This window comes from Apodemus sylvaticus, chromosome 3 (assembly GCF_947179515.1).
Source record: "Apodemus sylvaticus chromosome 3, mApoSyl1.1, whole genome shotgun sequence".
Classification (NCBI taxonomy): Eukaryota; Metazoa; Chordata; class Mammalia; order Rodentia; family Muridae; genus Apodemus; species Apodemus sylvaticus.
Genome location: NC_067474.1, coordinates 142090421 through 142112591, shown reverse-complemented (window position 1 = coordinate 142112591; position 22171 = coordinate 142090421). Strand labels below are relative to the sequence as shown.

The window sequence follows — 22171 nt, the reverse complement described above, 5'->3', positions numbered from 1 at the left end:
GGGCCAGCAAACCTAGCTCAACTGGCCAGCTCCTGGTCTCTCCCAGTAAGAGACCCTGCCTCAATAAAACAAATAAACGAACACCCCCAAAGCTCCAAGTGGATGACCCCTAAGGAAAGACACTGAGGCTGTTCTCTGGTCTCATACACACACATGCATGCCTATCTATGTGTGCATATGCACATGAACGTGTATACACACACACACACACACACACACTCAGGCATACATGCATGCACATGCACACAAATGAAAGAGGGCAGAGATAAGCCTGTCTCAACCTCAGTAACAAAGGAAGAAGACCAAAAGGGCTGTTTATGGGCTGCTATTCTTCATTTTGACTTTCTGTGTATCATGTGGGGACCCTATGACAATGTAGTTATCCAGGGGAACAGGACCAGCTACGATCACCAAGGTTTCCCATCGTGCTGTTTATCCAGTTGGCCCCGTATGTGCTCAGGCTAGACCATCTGCTTACCCACCTAATCCTCCCAATGGTGAAATCTTATCTATCCTTCCAAATCTCAATGGAACTACTAATCCCAGTGCTCAGCTCTCTCAATTCATTGAAAGACTTAGAACAGAGCCGGGACTCTTCCATCTGTGCTCCTGCTCTCTTTGGTAGATCACGGGCTTTCCAGTGGCAGGGACAGACTTTCTTTTACTCCTTCTTATTTCTGTTTCCACATACCCAGACACTTGCCTGCCTCTCTCTAGCATGTGTGGTTTGGTGGGCATTCATGGTTTCCCCCAGAGGCTCTTTCCTTCTCATTAGATCCACCTGTGTGGCACAAGTACTTTGTGGGTGTTGGGCACAGGAGGCCTGACTGGCAAGATCTGGTTTGTGAGAAACAGGATGAGTAGGGTCGTGGAATTCTGAGCAGTGGGGGAGTGAGGAGATCAGACAAACAGAATGGTAGCAGTTTGCTTATTTTTCTGTTTGGCCTTGGATTACTGTCTCTGGTCTTGTGACACAAGCACAAAGCCTGCTGGGAATGTCTACTCAAAGGAACCACAGGGCTTAGGAAGGGAACGTGCATGCTCACACCACTATCTTCTCTAAGCAAAAGATCAGATCTACCTCATTACCTTCGTCTTTCAGAATTTTGCTAAAAGAGGAAACACAGATCCATTTTACCTATAGGGAAACAGGCCTGGAGTGAACTGGAGTCTTGGTGCAGCAGGATGCCCTGAAGTTGCCTCTTTATTCAGACAGAGACCCCCACCACCACCACCACTTCTCCACTGCCTGTGCTGCAACTCTGGGGACATGACTTGGCTCAGGCCCCACAAACTGCATGTGTGTGACAGTGGTAAGTCACCACATGGACGGTACTGCCTGTGTACTGAGGTGTGAATTAGAGGAAATGGAGAAGCCACAGGGCTCATTAACAGGAAAAGCCCATCCTGGTTGATGGCCCCAGGCCCTGGATGCCCTTGCTGAAGGTCAGGCTAGGGAAGGATCAAGGAGTCCCTTGCAAATCAAGAGGCATCTTACCAACACAGGTCGGCAGCGGTCGGTCCCACGTCCTGCGTTCACCACTTAGACACATCAGTTCCTCGCTGCCCCGAAGACTGTAGCCTGGGTCACAGCTGAAGGTCACTGAGCTGCCTGCAAAATGACCTCCATCGTGAACCTTGTAGCCGAACTGTGGGGTCCCTGGGTCCTCACATCGGATGAGCTCGAAACCTGGGGAAGGCAGAACAGTAACCATGGTAACAGAGCCAAGTTGTTTCTCTCCTCCCCTCCAGTTTCTGTCTGGAGGTGTTCCTGGCCACCACTGCGGTGTGCCAGCCTCAAGCTCCTGACCCACGTCTATTTCTCTGTGGAGGGAGTATTTCTCTGCTGTTTTATGCAAATAAAATGCAGATTTTAATAGTGTGCAGACTTGGGGCTGGATTTTCTATTTCTTTGCTTGACCGTGTAGCATCCAGTGAGTTGGATCAGTGGCTTCCATTCTTCTCACTGGGATGCTGCGAGGAGACCCAGTAGCACAGGGAACATCACCACCCAAGCAGCTGTGTTGAGAGGGCAGTAGGAGGAGAGGCTCCCCGGAGCTCCCACTCCACTCTGTGGGACTCCACAGGCCTTGCCTCTCATTTGTTATTCATAGGGGTCTTGCAGGTGGGTGTAATTATGGGCACTCTGCAATTGAGAGCCTTGACTTGGGAAGGTTAGCTAAACTGTCTGAGATTCACACCGTTTTCAGTTAATAGAAATGGAATTCAAATGTGACTCTATTTAATCCTGTTGCACGGAGCCACTTCAGAAACAGGGGAAAGATCCCTGCATGAGACATCTCAGCACCCAGGTGAGGGAAATCGCAAGGTGGCCTGCTCGCTGGACTACCAGAGTCACCATAACACAAGTTGCCAATCTCAAGTAGTGAACAGCCCACTGTCTCTCACCCTCACGTGATGGGGAGGTTATTGCCACAGCTGTAGAGCAATTTTTTTTTGTCATCTCAAGAAATTTTATGTGCATTTTCTCCTCACTCCCACAGCCATCGTCCCTTCCAGCTCCCTTGATTTGCTCTGTGATGTTCTTAAAATGTGTGGCCTCATCTGGTTTCTTCTGCCGAGGGTCATGTTTAAATCAGTGTTTTTCACTCTGATTGGGAAATGCTGCAACCCATCAGGACAGCTAATCATGTTGTGGTGACCCTGACCTTAAAATTATTTCCATTACTACTTCACGACTGTAATTTTGCTACTGTTATAGATCAAATGTAAATATCTGATATGCAGGATAACTGATATGTGACCCCCCTGCAAAAGGGTCACTCCACCCCTAGAGGGGCCAAGGATTAGAGGTTGAGAACCACTGTTTTACAGCTTCATATATGATGTTAAAGCATGAATCCCTTCTTCCTTTTGGTTGCCAAATCGTACTCTATTGAATGGACATACCACATTCTCTCTCTCCACTTGTTAGCAATTGCCCGACACACACAAGCATGCATTCTTTATTTCTATTGGGCAAACAAGTTTGTTTGAATAAAATGGAAACGTCTGACTTCATAGTCCATTCAGACCCAAGAAAGACTTACTAGAGAATTGAAGTTCAAAACCTTTGCTGGTGTTTTCTGCATCTGTGATGAAGTCAAGCCACAGGCTGCTGGATGTGCTGTTCAAAGTCACCCCCAACATCTCAGAGCGGCTGAAGACCCCCAGCAAACGGGCGGAGTTGTTAGTGCCGTCATAGACCTGGAGAGCAGAGACCCCAATCCAATGACACTAGAGTTGCTTATTTCAAACAAAGCCTTCTCACCCTTCAGGCCATGTTTCCAGTGGGTAGCAACTTTAACAGCTGCTAGAGTGACAGGTAGCCATCAGACGCTGGAAAGGTAGCCAAGTGAAGCCAGCCCCTGAGTTACTTGCCTCTTCTTTCTGTTATCGCTGTGCCCAGAGTGTCTCTAGCCTCTGGGATTGAGTTGCTACTCTAACCGTGCTGTGGCAATCCGCTTGTTTCCCTATTGCTCAGATGCTACTGGCCCACTTGTCAGCAGCCTTGGGAGGCCAGGCTGGGACTGTTTGATTCCCCCCAAGCCATCTGTTTCTGTAGACAGTGAGGCTGAAAGCACACGGCATGTGTGCATCACTCAATGTAAACTCTTGTCCTTCCAGTAGATGACACAGACATTTCCTGATTGCCTGTGGCAGTGGTCTGCCTTTACCATTCTACTGGGCATGATCACTAGGGTGCAAGCAGGATGTGACAAAAAAAAAAAAATGACCGCCATGTTATGGTGACCAGCCTTTCCCCAGGGCCAGCCTCTGCCCCTTCCTGGCATAATGAGAGATTCATCCAGGGCCTGCTGGGTTTGCCAATAGGGGAATAGTGCTGGCATCTGGCTTCCCTCATTCCCATCTGTCCCCTGAACTTCTGAGTACCAGCAAAGGCAGCAATCATCAGAATAATGAACTGGCTCCCCAGGTCTCGAGGTGGCTGCTCTTTTCTAGATAGTTGTACAAATAACAACAGAAGTTGTGATTGAGTGAGAGACCCCTGGCGCTTTGGTAAATATCAAAGATAGGATCTATGGGTGGGAGATGAATGTTTGTGCACGGCACACAATGTGGTGCCAGCTGCCAGCAAATTGGAGCAATATTTCCACCCTTCCATCTCAGAAGCCAAGCCATCCTTCCTGCTAACAACAGTGCTGTACGGTGAGGAATTTTGCAGAGGCTCGTAGAACCCAATCTCTTTCCCGACAAGAATCCCGGGCTTCCATTCTGAGATGACACCACTTCAAACAACTGAGACCACCGCTGTGTCCAAACTGTTATAAAAATATCATTTAAAAAGTGTGTGTGTGTGGGGGGGTGTGCCTCACAGTGTGGGTTAGAGGCCAGAGACCACTCGGTGTAAGTCTCACCTTTTACCTTCTTAGGGGCAGGATTTCTTGCTTGCTCAGGCTCACTTTTGTTTGTTACTGCATACACCAAACTAGATGGCCCGGGAGCTTCCAGAATTCTCCTGTCTCCACTTCCCATCTTGCAGGATTATAGATGCACACTACCATATCCAGCTTTTGTACAGGATCAAAGGATTCAAACTCAGATCGTCATGCTTGCACAGCAAACTCTTTACCCTCTGAGCTATCTTCAGTGCCATAAAAACATGTTTTTTTAACCCATGAAAAGCATCTGTTGAAATCAATGCATCATGTTAAAAAAAAAAAAAAACCAGATACCCAGTGCCTCTTAGCGGAGAACAGAGCACTGAGTGTAGGGCTGTTGTACCCGGGTATAACAAACTCAGTCAATTTGTATCCAATTTCTACCTAATAGGGAAAACCGAGGCTAGATACTCAGATGCTCAGCTAAAACAAAAACAAAAACAAAAACAAAAACAAAAACAAAAACAACACAGGGTAGGTGGAAATCAGAATCGGGATGCAGAAAATGCTACAGAACTAGCAGATGCATCCCCTAACAAAGAAAGTAGAGGAGAAAAGGGAAGAGAGACAGGAAAAGCTACAGGTTAACACACATCAGACAACAGCAAATCCAGTATGCGGATTTTATGTGGAGCCTGGTACAAATAAACTGTAAATCCAAAAATATACGATGACATTTACGAGATAATTTGGAGATCTCAACATTCCCTGGATGTATGGTGGTATTAAGAAATTATTGTTAATTAATAAGTATAACGGGTATGGGATTTTTTCCCTCCTTAATCTCAAAACATAATTTGTTCTAACCCACTAAGGACCAAAGGGTTGTTTGTATCATTAACGATAAAATATTCAATACAGAAAAATGGATAAAATGGAAAAAGCACGAAGGAAAGAAAACAGCTTTTGAAGCTGTTGTGTTCCTGTGGAGATCATTCCAGGCTTGTGTGTTCTATGCAGTGTGTGTGTGTGTGTGTGTGTGCGTGCGCGCGCGCGCACACACATGCACACGCTCATATAAAAAGAGGATCTAAGAAGATGGCTCTGTAGGCAAAGTGCTAAAAAGCCAGGCTTTAGCCCTGAGAGCCAGGATTCAGATGTGAGCTACTGCACCAGGCTTCAAAACCTTGCTTGTAAAGAATCCTCTCACCGACAGCTTGAAGGCCACCTCTCCTGCACATGTAACTTTGCATTAGCCCACAAACTCAGATTCGCTTGTGAACTTTCTCTTCAGTTGCTTTAGTATGTCATTCCTGTGCTCTGCCTACACCAACTTAGTAATGTGCTGGTGGTGGCATATGCCTCGAACCCCAGCTCTAGGGACACACAGGGTCCCCTGGTGTCCCTGGCTAACCAGTCTAGATGGGTAAGCTCCAGGATTAATGAGAGAGGAATGGATCGAGAAAGGCACCTGGCAGTGGCCTCTGGTTCCCATACACATGAGCATACATACGAATATGTCCATGCACACAAACGAGATTGACCTATAAATGCACACAGCAATCAGCTCTTCAGCTTAATACAGTGCATATCATTTTCAAGTCTTTAAATAGTTTCCCACAGCAGCTTTTAAATAGCTGTAGGGATTTCCAGCACAAAATTAGCACCATCTACCACATGATTACTTACTTAGCAGCTTTCAGAGTACTCGCTGAAGCAGGTAAGGGACTCTCACAAACACCACCAATAAGAAAGCCAGTGTTCTCCTACAATATTTTTGCCCTAAATCCATTCAGAATTTATTTTACACATCGTGCAAGATTCTACCATTCTCCTTGGTCCATTAGTTATTCAACAACCCCCTGGGTAGGTTGATTTTGTTTTTAAGACAGTCTCAGAATGTAGTTTTGGCTAGCCTAGAACTTGTTACGTACAGCAGGCTGGTCTTAAGCTCACAGAGATCCATCTTCGCTGCCCTCCAGGCTTCAAAACCCTGTTTGCAAAATATCCCACCCATCACCAGTTAAAAACCTATCTCTGTGGCACATATAATTCCAGTATGATTCCATGAGATGGGATTTGTTTGTGAATTTTCTCCTCTGTTGCATTTTCTGCCTTTCTGTGCCCTGTCTGTACTGTCTCAGGCACTGTAGCCTTATCATGCTGTTAAGTATTAGGTAGAAATTCTCAGTTGTCTCCTTTAGAAAGGCACGCTCTCATATGTATTCTCCTAGATATGCTGAAAAGTTTTCCAAGTTAAAAAAAGAAAATAACACCACTTCAAAGAAAAGCCCTGTGTCATTTGTACTGTGTTGTATGAAATGGGCTGATTTGAAAAAATGAAGCTCCAATGTAATATTTATTCTTCTGATGCCTGGCTCCATCTCACCAAGTTGTCAATGCATCATAGAATGGTTTTCTATTTCTTCATGGGTGGCTTTATATTTTCCTCTGTTAATGGGAAGTACATCCTAAAAAATATGATATATATGTGAAAAAAAATATATATATATATAAATAAAACAGGCTAGGAGATTCAACAACTAGGTCTTTAAAATGTGTATGTGTGTGTGTGTGCGCGCGCGTGCGCGTATGTGCAGTTCTGACAGGCTACCATTTGATGGGCCAGTATCAGTATATAGGGGAAATGGGAACATCTTCCTGAGGAACCCAAGACAGTCTACGTGCATCTGGCTCACCTCCCTACATGCAGAACTTCCCACACAGGCTAGCACATGTGAGTAGTATTTCTGTGGACAAGCCTGCATGCCTGCTTGCAGATGTGGGCTTCAGTTTCTCCAGGACAAGGAAGTTGGCTTCAGGACAGCCCCACCTTCCATCAGGACAGATCTCACCAGAGTGTTCTCTGAAGAGGGAGGCGGCCTAACCTCACACTAGCTCCGCCCAGCGTTTCCCTGGCCTCGTGTCCATGCCCACACTCAGTGTTCTCGGGTACCAGGCTCTTTTCCAGTTTGATGGATGTGGAACAGCATCGCGTTTTCATTTAATTTTTCCAGTTCACTACCCAGACTATGCAGGGCTGACGGTAGGTTCACCAACGATTCTGCCTCCCTCCTGTGACTTCTAGTTCATATGCTCTGTTCACGGCATTTTCCCCAATTTATTACAGTTCTGTCCTTTTTTATTTTTAAATCAAGTTTTATACTTTTCTTGTAAAGATTATCCACGTGTTGCGGGACAGATCTCTAGATGGTTTCCAGTTTTTGCCTCAGTAACAAATGAGAATTTTATTTTCCTGATTACATGTTTTAATTGGTTACAGAAACACCAGCTGCTTTGTTGAAATTGTCTTATTGGTTCTGATAGCTTATTAGTTGAATCATTTGTGTCTTCTAAATAAACGAGACAATTTTCTACTCTCCTTTCTAATTTTTGTAGCTCCCTTTGTTGTGTCTGGGTCTAACTGTAATGGCTTGGCCCAGAAGCACGATGCTAAGGATCGTGCAGTGTCACGGCCGCTGGTCTTGCCTCTCAGCTGCCAGAAAACCTACAGGAAAACTGCCCATTAAACCCAACGCTTACCACAGGGTTTCTGCTGTCCTACTGACAAGGTTCAAGTCCCAGTTTGTGTTTTTAGAATATTTTAAGAATCCAGACTGGGGACAGACTTTCATCTAAGGATGTTTGGGGATATATTAACAGGATCCCCCCTCCCCCATCTCCTTCCTCCCCTGCCCCTTTTCAAACCTATTCCTAGGATATTAAACAAAAGCACAAGAAAGTCTCAGTGTTTCCAGAGGTTAGACCTAGACAATGGCGATCTCAGGCAGGAGGCCTAAACAACAACATTGAGATATGTTCTGTCAGGTTGATGCCTCTTCACAGTCTGGCGTCCTGCCCGATTTGTATCTCTGTATTGATAGGCTGGCTGCATTCAATCTGATTTTGTCTAGGGGTTTTCAGATCAATGATAATAAATAAGACTGGCCTAATAGGGCCATGCTTCTGTTTTTGTTCTTTAATTTTTAGCTTTTACACTGTAAACTGACAAGCTATATCCGTGTGGAATATGAAGTGATACTGTGATTTATAAATAAAAGGTAAAAAAAAAAATAAATGAAGGTAATCAGCATATCCATCACCTGAACTACTGCTCTCTTTCTGTGTCTGTCTGTCTGTCTGTCTGTCTCTGTCTCAAATTTAGAATTTGAGAATTCTATCTCTGTCTCTCTCTCTCTGTCTCTCTCTGTATGTTATCTTTTTAAAGCCTTCTCCATTTTTCTCTTTTCTTTCCTTTGAGACATGGTCTTACTATGTAGACCAGGTTGGTCTTGAACTCACCTCCTGGGTGCTGGGATTAAGTGTGTGCTGCCACACCCTGCTCTGCCTTCTACTGTCTTTCCTTTCTCTCTGTTTCTTTTCTTCCTTCTTTTGGTCTTCTTTTCTTTTCTTTCCTCCCTACCTTTCTTCTTTCAGACTGAGACCCTGGCGCCAGGTAGGCAGGCTGGCTAGCTGGCGCCAGGGTCTCCCTGTTTCAGCACAGCACGGCAGACACGCTTGCACCAGTGTGATGGAGCCTGGCTTTCACATAGGCTCTGGGGATCTGAACTCAGGTCACCATGATTGTGTAGTGGGCACTTTGCTGATCTCTCCAGCCCTGCTGATCACCCCTTATCATGAGATTGTGAAATATGCAATATGTATCATGGATTCTACCCATCCCTTTGTGCGATAGATTCCCCAAAGCAAAGCCCTAGTCCTCTCCCCAGGTAGGGCTGTGCTCCATGTGACCATTGCCTGCCTCCTTACTGCCTCCCCTCTGGCCTCTGGGAACGACCCTTCCTCTCTTTAGTGCCTCTGCTTTCACTTACCCCATTTATATCCAGAGGTGCACCTCTCTCTCTCTCTCTCTCTCTCTCTCTCTCTCTCTCTCTCTCTCTCTCTCTCTCTCCTTCCTTCTTTCCTTCTTTCCTTCTTTCCTTCTTTCCTTCCTTCCTTCCTTCCTTCCTTCCTTCCTTCCTTCCTTCCTTCCTTCCTTCCTTCCTTCCTTCCTTCCTTCCTTCCTTCCTTCCTTCCTTCTCCTTCTTCATTGTAGTAGCAGTAATTTTTTTTTTTTCTCTTTGCAGCCCTGGCTGGCCCAAACTACCTTTGTAGACCAGCCTGGGCTCGAACTCACAGACATCCGCCTGCCTGTCTCTCAAGTTCTGAGATCAAAGGCATACACCCCCACCATCACCCAACAGTTCTCACTTTCCAATATTAGTGCTTTTAAATATATTCTAATTACAATGGTCATGTGTATCTTAGCGTGGGTATGTGCATGAGTGCAGTGCCAGTGGAGGCCAGAAGGGGGTGCTGGATCTCTTGGAGCTGAAGGTATAGCAGTTATGAACTGTAAGTCAAGTGTGCTTGGAGCTCAGCTTGGGTCCTGTGGAAGATCAGCAGAGACTCTTGGGGGGCTGAGCTGCCCTCAGCCCCATACATTAGCATTTGCTAATCTACCAAACACCTGTTTCCATTGCTTTTGCTTTCTGATTTCTTGGCTCCCAGCTGTTTCAATTTCTTTATTACCATAATCCAGACCACATCTATATTTATATCCCCTTCCCTCTCCTATTACATATCCATCACTTTCCTTTGTGATCAGTCCTGCAAGGTTTATTTTATTAGTCACTTTAAAAAGAAGAGTTGATTTTGCTGACAATGCTACTGCTAGTAGGTTTTCTTTCCTAGTAATTTCCTTATTTTATTGATTGATTGGATTGATTGGTTGATTGATTGAGATGGGATCTCAATCAGGTAGCTCATATTGGCCTGTAGGTCACTGAGTAGCTGAGGCTGTCCTTGAACTCATGGCATTCTTCCTGCTTGGTTCCCAGGAACTTGAACCACCATGCCCAGCTCTTTTTAGAAACCATCTTTTTCTGGACTGGGTGTATATCATCTGCTATCCCAGCATATGAGAAGCTGAGGCAAGAGAATGTAGAGTTTGGGGGCACCTGGAGATGCCTCAAACCAAGTGAGGAAATAGGCAAACAGGCATCTCTCTTTCTTCATCTCTCTTTGAGTTTATTGTGTCATGTTATTCAAGTCACTAGGCCCTCATTTATTTCACAAGTGGATGATATATCAGAGACTCACAGAGGTATATTAAAATTTTTCACAGAAATCCCTTCAGTGTAATATGTATGCATATGTATATGTACATGTATATATAATTTCTAGTAGTCATGAAATTTGACATGTCACATTTTATTGTGGATTGATTGAACATTTCATTAATACAAAAGAATCCTCTTCTTCATTTCTGTTTGAGATGTGGCGATGTCTTCGAAAGCCTCCTATAATGAGCTGATTTCATTTTTCGGTGTTACCACCCCCCTTCATTGTCTCTGTTCGGTGTTTTAATTGGATGATCATGTTTTTCATCTCCATGCAATCTTTCCTCATCTGAGAAAGCTCTGTTTTCATTATTGCCTATTTTGTGCCATAAATACAATATTCTCTCAACTCCTGCGAAGAATACCAATTAGGAGCTTTTAAAGTATGTTTCTGTTCTTTGTGGCAAACTGAGGGGCAATTAGCTCTGATCCCTCAGACAGGTCCCCTTCTCATCTGCTGAATAGTCACACATATTTGGTTAATTTCCTTGTTGGCACATCATTGCAGAGGGAGATTGGAAATGGGAGAATATAACACGCCCCCCCCCCCTAGATTTTAAGGGGGAGTCCAGGAGCTGAGTCAAAGATGCCCCAGCACACAGGAGCATTTCCAGTGGTGGAGTGTTGGGGATGTTGGCATCCCTTTCTCTACTGAGCCTGAAAACTCTTGATCATCTTTCCTTAGAGTGTCAGTAGAAGTCAAAGAGAGGCAAGATGTCATACAAGGATAGAATCAGGGTTCCGTTGTTTCTCAAACTTAGTACTCATGCTGAAGATTGAGGAAGACTGAGATCTTGTCCCTCAAAATGGCTTTACCCTCCTCTGTGCATTGATGTTCCTTTAGGTTTTTTTTTTAAATGTGTGTATATGCAGGTGTGGGTGGAAGTGTAAGGGTGCGGGTGCATGTGGGTGTGTATAGGCCAGAGGTCAACCTTGAGTATCGTTCCTTAGGAGCCACGTGCCTTGCTTTCTGGTATTTCTCTTTGGGCCATGGAGCTCACTGATGGTGGCACACATCAGGCTAAAATGGCTGGCCAGAGAGCCCCAGGATCCCCTTGTCTCCACTTCACCTGTGCTGGTTTAGCAAGCCCGTGCCCCCATGCCTGTTGTTTTTCATGAGTAATGGGGGTCAAATTTGAGTCCTTGTGCTTGTATGGGAGCACTTGAACCACTGCACCATCTCCCCAGCCCTCCCTTGGGATCCATGATACTTAGTTCACAAGCTGGAAGTCACCAGGGGATGCCCTTTGTCATGTCACAGTGAAGCAAGGAAACCCTCTTCAGATGCAGTACCAGGCTTCTGGGCTTCCAGCCTAGAGAACTGAGAACCAGATAAGCCTTTATCTTTAATCTATTAGAAAATTCTTTAAGTTGTATATGAAAGGCACCCTCGTCTGATTTTCAGGGCTGAGACCACCTCCCTTCACTTGCTTTTAGCTTGTCTACTGGGAACCTGTGTAGTCTGTAATTATACATGTGTGTTTGCTTTGTCATCCTGAGCTGAGAGTTGTCTTTCTCCACTACCTTACTTTAAGGTCCTTCCTATCTTTTCCATATCAGGGTGGCAAGATATCAACTTCAGGGACCACATCAAAAGAGTGAGGTGGCAACAGAAAACAAAACAAAACAAAACAGATTGGGTGATGGTCTAATCCAAATATAAGGGAAATTTTAGCCTTTAGGGTAATGACCAGGTCAGGAGTTATAAAAACAGGAGAACATGCCAGGCCAGAAATATAATTCCTCATGTTTGGGAGATCAGTCAAGTGCATGAAATACATTGGTATTATCTTGGGAGAGAGACACATAAAGTGTGGAGAAGGTGACAGATTCCCATGTCTTTTCAGGGATGCACCAGTCAATGTTGGAGACATAGGTAAGGAACATATGAGCAGTGTGGAGGGTGAGACAGTTGCACCAAGGCAAGGGGCAGAGGTTGTTGGGGGCAACCCTCATGCTCTAGGCTCCTTGCATAGCTATGTTGAGGTCGACCAGATGGCAGGTATGGCACTCCCACTGATTGTGATTGCAAAGAAGCTCTGAGACCAACTTGGGAAGCTATGACTGCCAGTTTCTTTGAATCCTAACAGTTTTGTTATATATTGATGTCCTGAGATTTTTTCTAAGAGGTTAAAGAGTCCTGGGAGGTGGGTGGAAGAGCTAGGACAGGAAAGGGACAATGTCATCCCAATCTTCTTGCCTTCCCATGCAGAAGCTTGCTGTAGAGAAGTGTTTTGCTCAATGCTTTGGCCCTTTAATACAGTTCCTTATGTTGTGCTGACCCCAGACCATAAAATTATTTCTGTTGCTATTTCATAACTATACTTTTGCTATTGCTATAAATTGTAAATTATCTGATATGCAGGATATCTGAGACATGACTCCCAGGTAGAGAACTGCTGCTCTAGAAGGTTCAGTAATTTCAGGGAAGTGTGTGTGTGTGTGTGTGTGTGTGTGTTGTATTGAGAATCAAAAGCCACCAACATGCCTCAATGTCCACTGGGTTATTTTATATGTGCTTCAGTTATTTCATTAGGAGTGAGGGAATCATGAGAAATACTACCACCTACACAGTGGGTGAGCAAGTATGTGTGTGTGTGTGTGAGAGAGAGAGAGAGAGAGAGAGAGAGAGAGAGAGAGAGAGAGAGAGAGAGAGAGGGAGGGAGGGAGAGAGGGGGGAGGGGGAGGAGGGAGAGAGCGAGTGAGAGAAGGATAGACAGAGGGAGGGAGGGAAAGAGAGAACAGGCTCCAGGGATGGGTCAATGTACTGACTGTCCATAAACATGACAGTCATTTAGTGGCTCCTCCTTCTACTTCCCAGAGTAATGGTCTTTGGCTGTTCTGAATGTTCCTCATGGTGGTATTTCTCCGGCTGGTGAGAATGAAATCATATTAGGATAAGCTAGTAAAGTTCCTTGGCTTAAGATGAAACTGACTAAATCTGGGCAATGCTTTCCATATAATCCATTTTATTACTGCAGTTCTTTAGTACATTCTCCAAGTTCGACTGTTTATTACCCACACACGAATACCCTACACATTATCAGCGACAGCCACTTAAGCACACACAAAGAAATCCAAGACAGATGTCTTTCAGGCTCTTAATAACTCCCTCTATCATCTGAGCCTTGCCACTTCTTTCCCTAATGAGCTTGCTTCCTCCAGCCTATTGACACACAGAGGCCATTGTTACAGTGATGCTACTGCATGCTCAAAGCATATGTAAGCACATGTGCACAAAGAATGCTGATGTGTGGTGCAGATGCAAATGAAACAGATGTACCAGGCCAGACACACATTCATAGACATGTGAAAATGAACATAAGAATGTACGCAATCAAACATGCATACACATGTATGTACCATACACACATCTACACACATATATACACTCACACCCCAAACATGTACATACATAATATACACACAGTGCTCACACATAACACTATCCACAAAATATGTACTGAGGCACATAACATCTATATAAACAGTACATAGACACTACATATAACATGCACATATATGTACTTACATAGATACTACACAATATATATGTATATATATATTCATATATTGTATACAACATATGCATGTGTTCTTATAATACACTACATATGTATAACATGTATGTACATGTATGTATGCATACCATTTGCACACACACATGTTCTGTGAGCTCTTAATTGTTCAGATTTAAGATCATGGTCCACAAAAAACTGGTTTATTGACTGCTTCAACTGACTTCATCACCTATTTTGAAAAAGTGTGTGCATATGTATAGTATGTGTGTAAATATACTTTCATGTGTGTACATGTGTCTGTGGCATAGTGTATTGTAAGTAGATGTTTTGTGTGTCTGTGCATGTGGGTATGTGCTTATGTGTCGAGTGTGTGGGGTGGGGTCAGTGGCAGATGTCTTCCATTGTAACTTTTCCCCGTATTGTTTAGAACAAGGTCTCTCCCGGAACCTGGAACACACTGTTTGGCTAGGCTGGCTTGCCAGACTACTGTTGTGCCCCTCAATGGTGGGCTTTCCCATTGGTGTGGGTATTTGAACTCCTTATGTTTATACAGTGGACACTTTGATGACTGAGCCATCTCCCCAGCATCTCATCAGTCCACTCATACATCTGTGAGGGCAGGCAGTTCCTAAGCAGGTGCTAACGCCACACAGCCCTCCCTTTTAGTCTTCACTTTCTCCCAGGTGAGAATACCCATCAGGACTCAGGAGGAAGCGGGGAGTTTGGGCCATCCACACAGGGACAGATGGGGAAGTAATCACCTTTTGCACATGGTTACCTACACACTGTAGGAAATCAATTGCCATTACCTTGAGGAGGTCTCCTTCAGCCAGTTCAAATGCCTTGGCTTTAAGCTGAATCCCCTTCCCCGGCTGGGTCTGGATGGAGTAGATACATTCGTGATTGTTATTGTAGTTCACAGGAAAGTTGGGGGACAGCAAAGTGCCCTGAGTGCCCGTGACCGAGTTCCCACACTCCGCTGGAATGACAATTATAATATCCACAGATTAACCCACTCACACAGAAAGCCACTCGCAGCTCTGCATAACCTCCCAGGGATGCCAAGGCTCTCTGCCTGCCCAACTCTCCAGGATAGGCTGCCAAACGCTTACTAGCACTAGCCTGCCTACAGTCCCGCCTACTTTCTTCATCTTTCTTCCTTTGCTTGTCCCTTCTCTGTAGAAATAGAAAACACATCACTGGATGCCCTCTTCTTTCACTGTGTTAGCTTATAAAGCACTGGTTCCTTACATCTGTTGGTATCATAGCAACGGAAGGATGCTAGAGAAGGAGACAACCAAACCTAGAGAGAGGAGAACTTTTAATATTCAAAGACAGGAACTAGGAATTAATGAGATTGAATAATAATCACTAACCCTTACAGGCGAAACACCCCAACCACTTTACCAGGGTCTCAGCCGAGAGCCACAAATGCTGGACCATTGAGGCAAACACAAGCCTTCTTCCCTAGTTTAGACGTAAGAACCTGTACTTAGCTGCTTGCACCTAGTGTCAATCCAGCAAGAGGGAGGGCTGGGAATGCCACTTCCTTGGGCCTGTGTTAGGGAGCCTGAGGCTCGGAGAAAGCTTTTGCACAGGCCTATCAAACCTCTGCACCTTGGGCCAATCAAGAAGAGCATCTTGCCTCTGGAAACCCTGTTTCCTCTCCTGCTGTCTTTCCCACATGCTCAGGCCTGTGTTTATAGCAGATGCCATATTCTCCTTGCTTCGTTAGTATTTCCATCCCCTCCCCTATCTTATGATTCCTTAGGGGACTGCCACAGTTCCACCTCTTCTACACGTGGGCAGTGCTGGGCTAACTCAGGCTTGGTGGCAGGGCATAGCTGGGGGGCCGGCACTTCAGTGGGCTCTCTAGGATTACCGATTGCGAGGCTCCTTCTGTAACTCCCTGTGTCAAGGCACCTGCCACATTGTCCTCTGCTTGCCTGTCATTTGCATTCATCTCCTATCCAAACTCTGAGCTATGTGAGGACCAGGGCCATGCTTGAAGAAGCGGTACCTTTCCGAGGAGGCCCACATCTGTAAAATAACTATTTGTTGAATAAACGGAGGAATGTGGCCATGCTCCGATCCCAGAAGAGGTGCGGGGCTAAAAATAGTGAGGTTCCAGAAGGGTGGAAGCAGGAGTCCAGATGGCAGGCTCATTACTTGTCTGGACAGATGGGAGGTTTGGAGCATGTCTCTGCGGTGATTGGTGGCACGCCCGCTTTCTCCTGCTTCTCTGAGCCCTTACTCTTGGCTGAAAGGACCTTCAAGTCCACTAAGAGGCCACTAGCCAGCTCTAGTTACACTAAGCTGGGAGTGTGCTAGATGACACCCACAGGGCACATAGAAGCCTTCAGAACTGAGTCTCCACTGCCCTTGTCATATGCTTGTCCCCAAAGCTACTCTTAGTTCTTTGGAGGCAGACATAGTCACCACTAAGCACCACTAAGTTTCTAATTGTCAACAGGCCCTGTTCCCTGGCCCCTCTTCTATTCTCCGCTTTAGTTTCCCACGACTTTGCCTAGGACCTTGTTTGTTTATCTAAAAAGAGACAGGGTCCCTCGAGGGCTTGAAACTGCCAGTGAGCACAAGGAGCAAATGTCGGATAAACGTGCCACACTGGGATATAAAACTGAAGGGACGAGGTGGGCGGACACGCTGGGATAGCAGCTGCTGACAGTCTCTGAAAGCATGTTCCTAGACTGCTTAATTCCTGGGTGCCCTCAGATGAGGCTTGGGGGACCTGTGTGAAGGCTGTGCACAGGTTAACACCACCTCTCTGAAGCAGCGCCCACCACCTCTGGGCTTCACACTCTTCTCCCTCTATCTAGGCAGTCGTGGGGTGGACAGGCTTTGGAGGCAGAGAAGTAATAGCAGCTCCCTGGGCTCTTTATCTGGACCGTAAGAGTATCCTCCTGAGACTAGGAGGATGTGTAATGAAATGTGTAAGGTTTGATGTATGAAACAGGCAAGCAGAGAGAGAGTAGTCTGCGTGGTAGATCTTCACTCAGTGTAGTTCTTCCTTCTGATTCCAGCATATCTGCCTCCACTGGGCAGCCTATCTGCTTTGGGACTGTTAGGGTTCATTTTTTTTTTTTTTTTTTTTTTTGAGACAGGGTTTCTCAGTGTAGCCCTGGCTGTCCTGGAACTCACTCTGTAGACCAGGCTGGCCTCCAACTCAGAAATCTGCTTGCCTCTGCCTCCCAGAGTGCTGGGATTACAGGCGTGCGCCACCACCGCCCGGCAACTGTTAGGGTTCTTATGTGGAAGTCCTAGCTATACAGGCTCACAATGCCCTAACTGTTCCTCAAGTCCCTTATTCCTTGCCCAGCTCATGACAGCCATCTTCCTCAAACATGGCTTCCGTCAGAACTTTAGACTGCCTTCCCAGCCCTGGCTTCCTGCATTGTAGCTTTCTGTCCAAATCTCTGGCCTAGCAAGACCCTCCCATCTCTTCCATACACCCATCACACACTAAGAAAGCACACAGGACTGCTGGTCTCATAGGTGGCCAGTCCCTGCCCAGTGACAAGGTCCTGACTCCCTGCCAAAGCCTTGGTTCTAGGTACAAGAGTAGGTACAAGAGGAGGAGGGGATGTGACACTTGCTTCTGGGAGAGTTTCCAAAGAGGCAGGGAGATGAGCAGATGTCACAGGAAGCCAAACACAGGTGTAAATGGAAACCAGCGTTGCAGAGAAGAAAACAGGCGCATGTCTAGGAAAGCGCCTCTGCTGATTCAGACATCTGTGACTTCTGTCGCCCCTGTCAGACGAGGTCTCAGTAAGGGCAGGGGCTGTAACTTATCTATCAGTCTGAGGCTCCTGAGGCAAAGAGTTAGGTCTTCTCCATCACTTTGGAGCTTCCAAGGACAGTGCCATATCTCTTGTTGTAGACTGGGGTCCCCTCCCTGGGTCAAGGCTGTGTCTTCCACATCAAATGCAGGAGCCCCTGAGGTCAGGGGCTGGATCACCCTGTCACACCATGTTTTAGAGTTTGTGGCTGGGAATGTTCCTGGTGGCGGAGTGGGCTGAATCATCTACATGACACCTTACAGCGAAGGTGGCAAGCAGAAGCACCCCCACGGGTGGGCACTCCTGCCATAACTCTGGCAGGAGTCTCTGCTGCAGGGCTGGTTGTAATTAGAGGTGATTATAACCGCCACGTGTTATTAATACCATGTGGAACAGAAGACAAATGCAATAATGAAAATATTGTGTGGTGTCATGAACAAACAGTAATTGGAATAATGAGTTAAAGAATGAGTTGGTGTAATGAGACTGGCGAGGCAGGAGCTTTGGCGGGGTGAGCATCTGAGAGCCTGGAAAGCCCCTCTGGAGGCAAACTCTCTCCAAGGCCCTCAAGGAGGGGGTTTTCCAGATGTGAGGGCAGCTGCTGGTGGTCAGGTCTGAACTGGACCTTCCCCAGGGTGAGTTCTGTCGCAGCAGCTTTGTTGTCTGAATGCTTCCCCTTCTGAATTGGTAAAATATTATTGACAAACTAATGACAAGCCGTTACTTCGTAAATAAAAATGATAAAGATGTTATTGGCAAGGTGACAATTACGTGGCTCCCTGTGGCTTATGGAAATGATGGTCACCTCATCCAGAACACGTCAGATGTGGTTGGCTCCATTTTATCAATGAGGAAGCCAGGCAGAAGGGTCTGGTGGTGCTAATGGCTTAGTAACTGGCAGAGCAGAGGCCTGACCTTGATTTGTGCGCCTGCTCAGTAGGGCCCAGTCCAGCTTCACAGTTTGAGCAGTTGTCCTGTGCTGAGCCCTGGGCCCTATGGCATTGTCCAAGGCAGGACTGACCTCATGGGTGTGCACGCTTTTTTGTCTTTCCTCCTTTCTTGTTTTTGCACTTGTGCACTAGGGTGTGTATATGTGCAGGGGTCAGAGGTCAATGTCAGTTCTATTCTCCACCTTGCTTTGTTTTTGAGATAGGATCCAACAAACCTTGAGCTTGACAAGGTACTAAGCTGGGTGGCCGCCAGCCCCAGGGATCCACCTGACTCTGCCTTCTCAGGGCACCATGCGCGGCTGGGAATGGAACTCTGGTCTTCACGCTTGCCAGACAACATTTGACTGGCTGAGTTATCGCTCTAGCCCTCTTCTTTCTTCCCTCCCCACCCTGTCTTCTCCCTCCCTCTCTTCTTCTCCACCCTCTGTCTCTCGTTCTCTTTTTCTCTCTTCCTCTCCATTTCAGATTGAGCTAGGGAACGTCCTGCATGCAAACTCTCTACTGCTGAGCCACAGCCCTTTGGGATGCTGGGCTCTATTTCAATGGATACACGCTACTCCGATCCGTTCCTTATGTTTTCTAAGAGCTCCGTGGCTACCTGAGAACCTGGTGAGTGTTTCAAGAATTCGTCAGAACATGGTGAGCGCTTCACTAATTCACCAGAACATGGTAAGCACTTCACTAATTCACCTGTGTTCTATTGGGTCCAGCACTGAGGGCACTGAGCAAACAGAACCTTTATCCACGGTAGCAATTGTCCCCACCTCCTAGGGTGTCAACCCTACTTTCCACTCCCTCTGGGCCCAGAGCACAGATCAACCTTCTTTTGGACTCTAGCAACAATATAGGCCAGTCCCAGTCCCAGTGCCCCATCCACTTCCTGTCTTCCTCTATTTCCAGTTCGGCCGACTTCCCAGTTGTTCCTCTTGGACCAACACCAAGCAGCCTCTTGGCTGTGGTCTGCTCCATGATACCTCCTCATGTCCAGCTCCTCCCCATCTCTGCTAAAAAACCGCCCTTCACTAGAGGGGTCCTTCCTGTGCATGATCTCAAGAAGTAGTCTTCCTCCAGTGCCTTTCTCCAGGGCTTTCTCTGCTTACACAATATATATACATCTACGTATTCCTGGTGGGCTCCCCACTGAGTGGGGTGGGGTGGGGGTGGGGAGTCTCTCTCTGTTGTGTTCATTTTTTGCATCTCCAGGAGCTAGGTGCTGGACTGGGGCATGCTAGGTGCATCATAATTGATCCCAGATCCTGCCTCTCCCCCTCCCTGGGTGGAGGGTCTTCCTAGGGATTTTCCAAGAGCAGACACCCTTACACAGCTCGATTGAGAGTCCCTTTGAGTAAAGGATATATATATCCTCTAGCACCCCCCTCCTCTCCCCATATTGCTTTGCAAGAGGCATCTGAAAGCTGAAAGCTAAAGCCTGCGCTAATGGCTGGAGGCGAGCATACTGAGGTCAGCTGCACCCTAGAGCCTACCAGACCTGCTTAGCAAAGGCCAGGTTAGCCGTAGAGCAAATGCCTTTGCATCTTACAGAGGTAGTTAGGCTACATGTCCCAGGTCCCCCTGCAGGTAAGTGTGACTGTATCCTCAGCCCAGGCCCCCTGAGCCTCCCAGTTGGGTGCAGCCCTCTGCCTCCCTCTAAGTTTGGCCCACCCAATAAGGGAAGCAGAAGGAAAGCACGTGACCACCTACCAACACACCTTGGCAGAGGCGAGCTCCACAGGCGCCGTCTGCCCCCCAGGCACGTGATGCGGGCCGTGCCCTCCAGACGGTACCCGGGGAAGCAGGAAAAGGTCAGGGTGTCACCCACACCAAACTGCAAGCCCTTTCGGATGCTGTAGGCTGGAACCTCAGGCTCTTCACAGGGCTCCAGGTCATACTCTGCAGAGGAAGACAGTGGGAGAGTTAGGTGCAGAAACAGTTGCGGACAGCCCCAGCACCAGGGGAAAGGACCAGAGACTACAGCGTGCTAGCCCCCAGCAATGGTGTAGGGGAGAGGCCTCATTACGGGGACTCGGAATCTGGGAGAAGTGCTCCATGGAGGACTTTTGAGAGTCCTCCCTCTGCCCTGACCTTGGGGTTCCACTTGAACCTGAAACCTGGCAGGTGCACTGGAATCTCCCCAGGCACTAACTAGCTTCACACAGCCATTTTCAGGGAGTCAGGGTCTGTGACCCTGCTTTAAGCAACCTGCACTAGGCTCCTGACTCCAAACGCTTCTCTTGAAGTTTGTTCTGGGCAAGGCTAGCTTTGCGACCAGTGATAAAGCACAGTGGGAGGGTGGGTGGCAATGATGGGCCAAGGACATGCGTGATGTCTTTACTGACAATGTGGATGTGACTAGTTCATGATGCTCAGTGCTCTGTATAGTAGGGAGGAGGGTCCTACTGGCCAGGCCTGCCCAGGCTGGTGGCTTGGGGACTTCTATAGAGAGGGCAGCAGGAGACTACACTGGGCTAAGGACGAGTCCATCAGTACTTCCGTCCTGCTGATACGGGAGACCTTGGGTACCTCAGGATGAGGGTGCAGGGCACAGCTGGTAATGGGAGTAAAGGCCTCAAATGCCAAGAAAGAACTTTCTTTTCAGGATTCCCAAATGCAGAGCTAAAAATATTTTACTCTGAGAGTAGCATTGATGCAGATGCTGAATGAGATGGAAACAGAGATACACTAACGCTCATCTCTTTCTTTCTGTAACTGTTGGGGTTGTGAGACAGGCGTGAGTCATGGGGAGCACGTGAAGAAAGAGGGAGCCAGAAGGCTCTCTCTGAATTCTCTCTGAATTCTCTCTCTGAATTCCACGAGTTCAGCCATCTGGGTGAGCCATGTTCAAAGTGTACCCCAACTCAGAGAATGAACCTCCTGACCCATGCCAAGACTGCTCCTGGGAAGTCTATCCTTGTGTCTAAACTAAGTATCTTTACCTGTAGCATTGAGGTCATTGAAGAGCTACAGAGAGAGGGGGGAGGGGGAGAGGAAGGAAAAGGGGGAAAGGGAAAGGGAGATGGAGAGGGGTTCCCTGGTCTCTTCTCCTCAGGGACACCCATTACCTGAGAAGGTGATGTTGAATCCTTCATAGGACATAGAGAAATCAGAGATGAAGCGGACTTGAGCCGTGAAGTTGCCATAGAGCCCGGCACTGATGGGCGCTGGCAGCCTCGAGCCTGTTAGTTGCCTCAGGGGCTGGGAGAAGCTGCCGTTCTCAGTGATGAGGAGGTAGTCATGGCCGCTCTCCAGGTGGAAGGTATGGAAGGTAAAGAACACACCTGCAGAGAGAGAGAGAGCAGAGGCGCAGGCTGGGGTGGGCAGGTGTCTGGAGACGAGCTCCTTGGTCCTGCGGTCAGCAGGTGCAAGGGATGTTTGCAGATAATCTACAACACTGCTTCACGGCGTTCACTGTGTCGTTGTGGAGTCTGTACTGTGGGTGAG

At 47.0% G+C, this 22171-nt stretch overlaps 1 protein-coding gene across 1 annotated transcript in view; it reads right to left on the bottom strand.

Annotated features, from left to right (window-relative positions):
• Csmd2 (CUB and Sushi multiple domains 2) overlaps positions 1-22171 on the bottom strand; it is a 563664-nt gene that overhangs the window by 143157 nt on the left and 398336 nt on the right. The window contains exons 20-24 of the mRNA XM_052177421.1: positions 21793-22008; positions 20435-20623; positions 14796-14965; positions 3051-3207; positions 1499-1690 (exon numbers count right to left, since the gene is read on the bottom strand). Of these exons, the coding sequence (XP_052033381.1) occupies positions 1499-1690; positions 3051-3207; positions 14796-14965; positions 20435-20623; positions 21793-22008 (924 nt within the window). The remainder of the gene's footprint in view (positions 1-1498; positions 1691-3050; positions 3208-14795; positions 14966-20434; positions 20624-21792; positions 22009-22171) is intronic.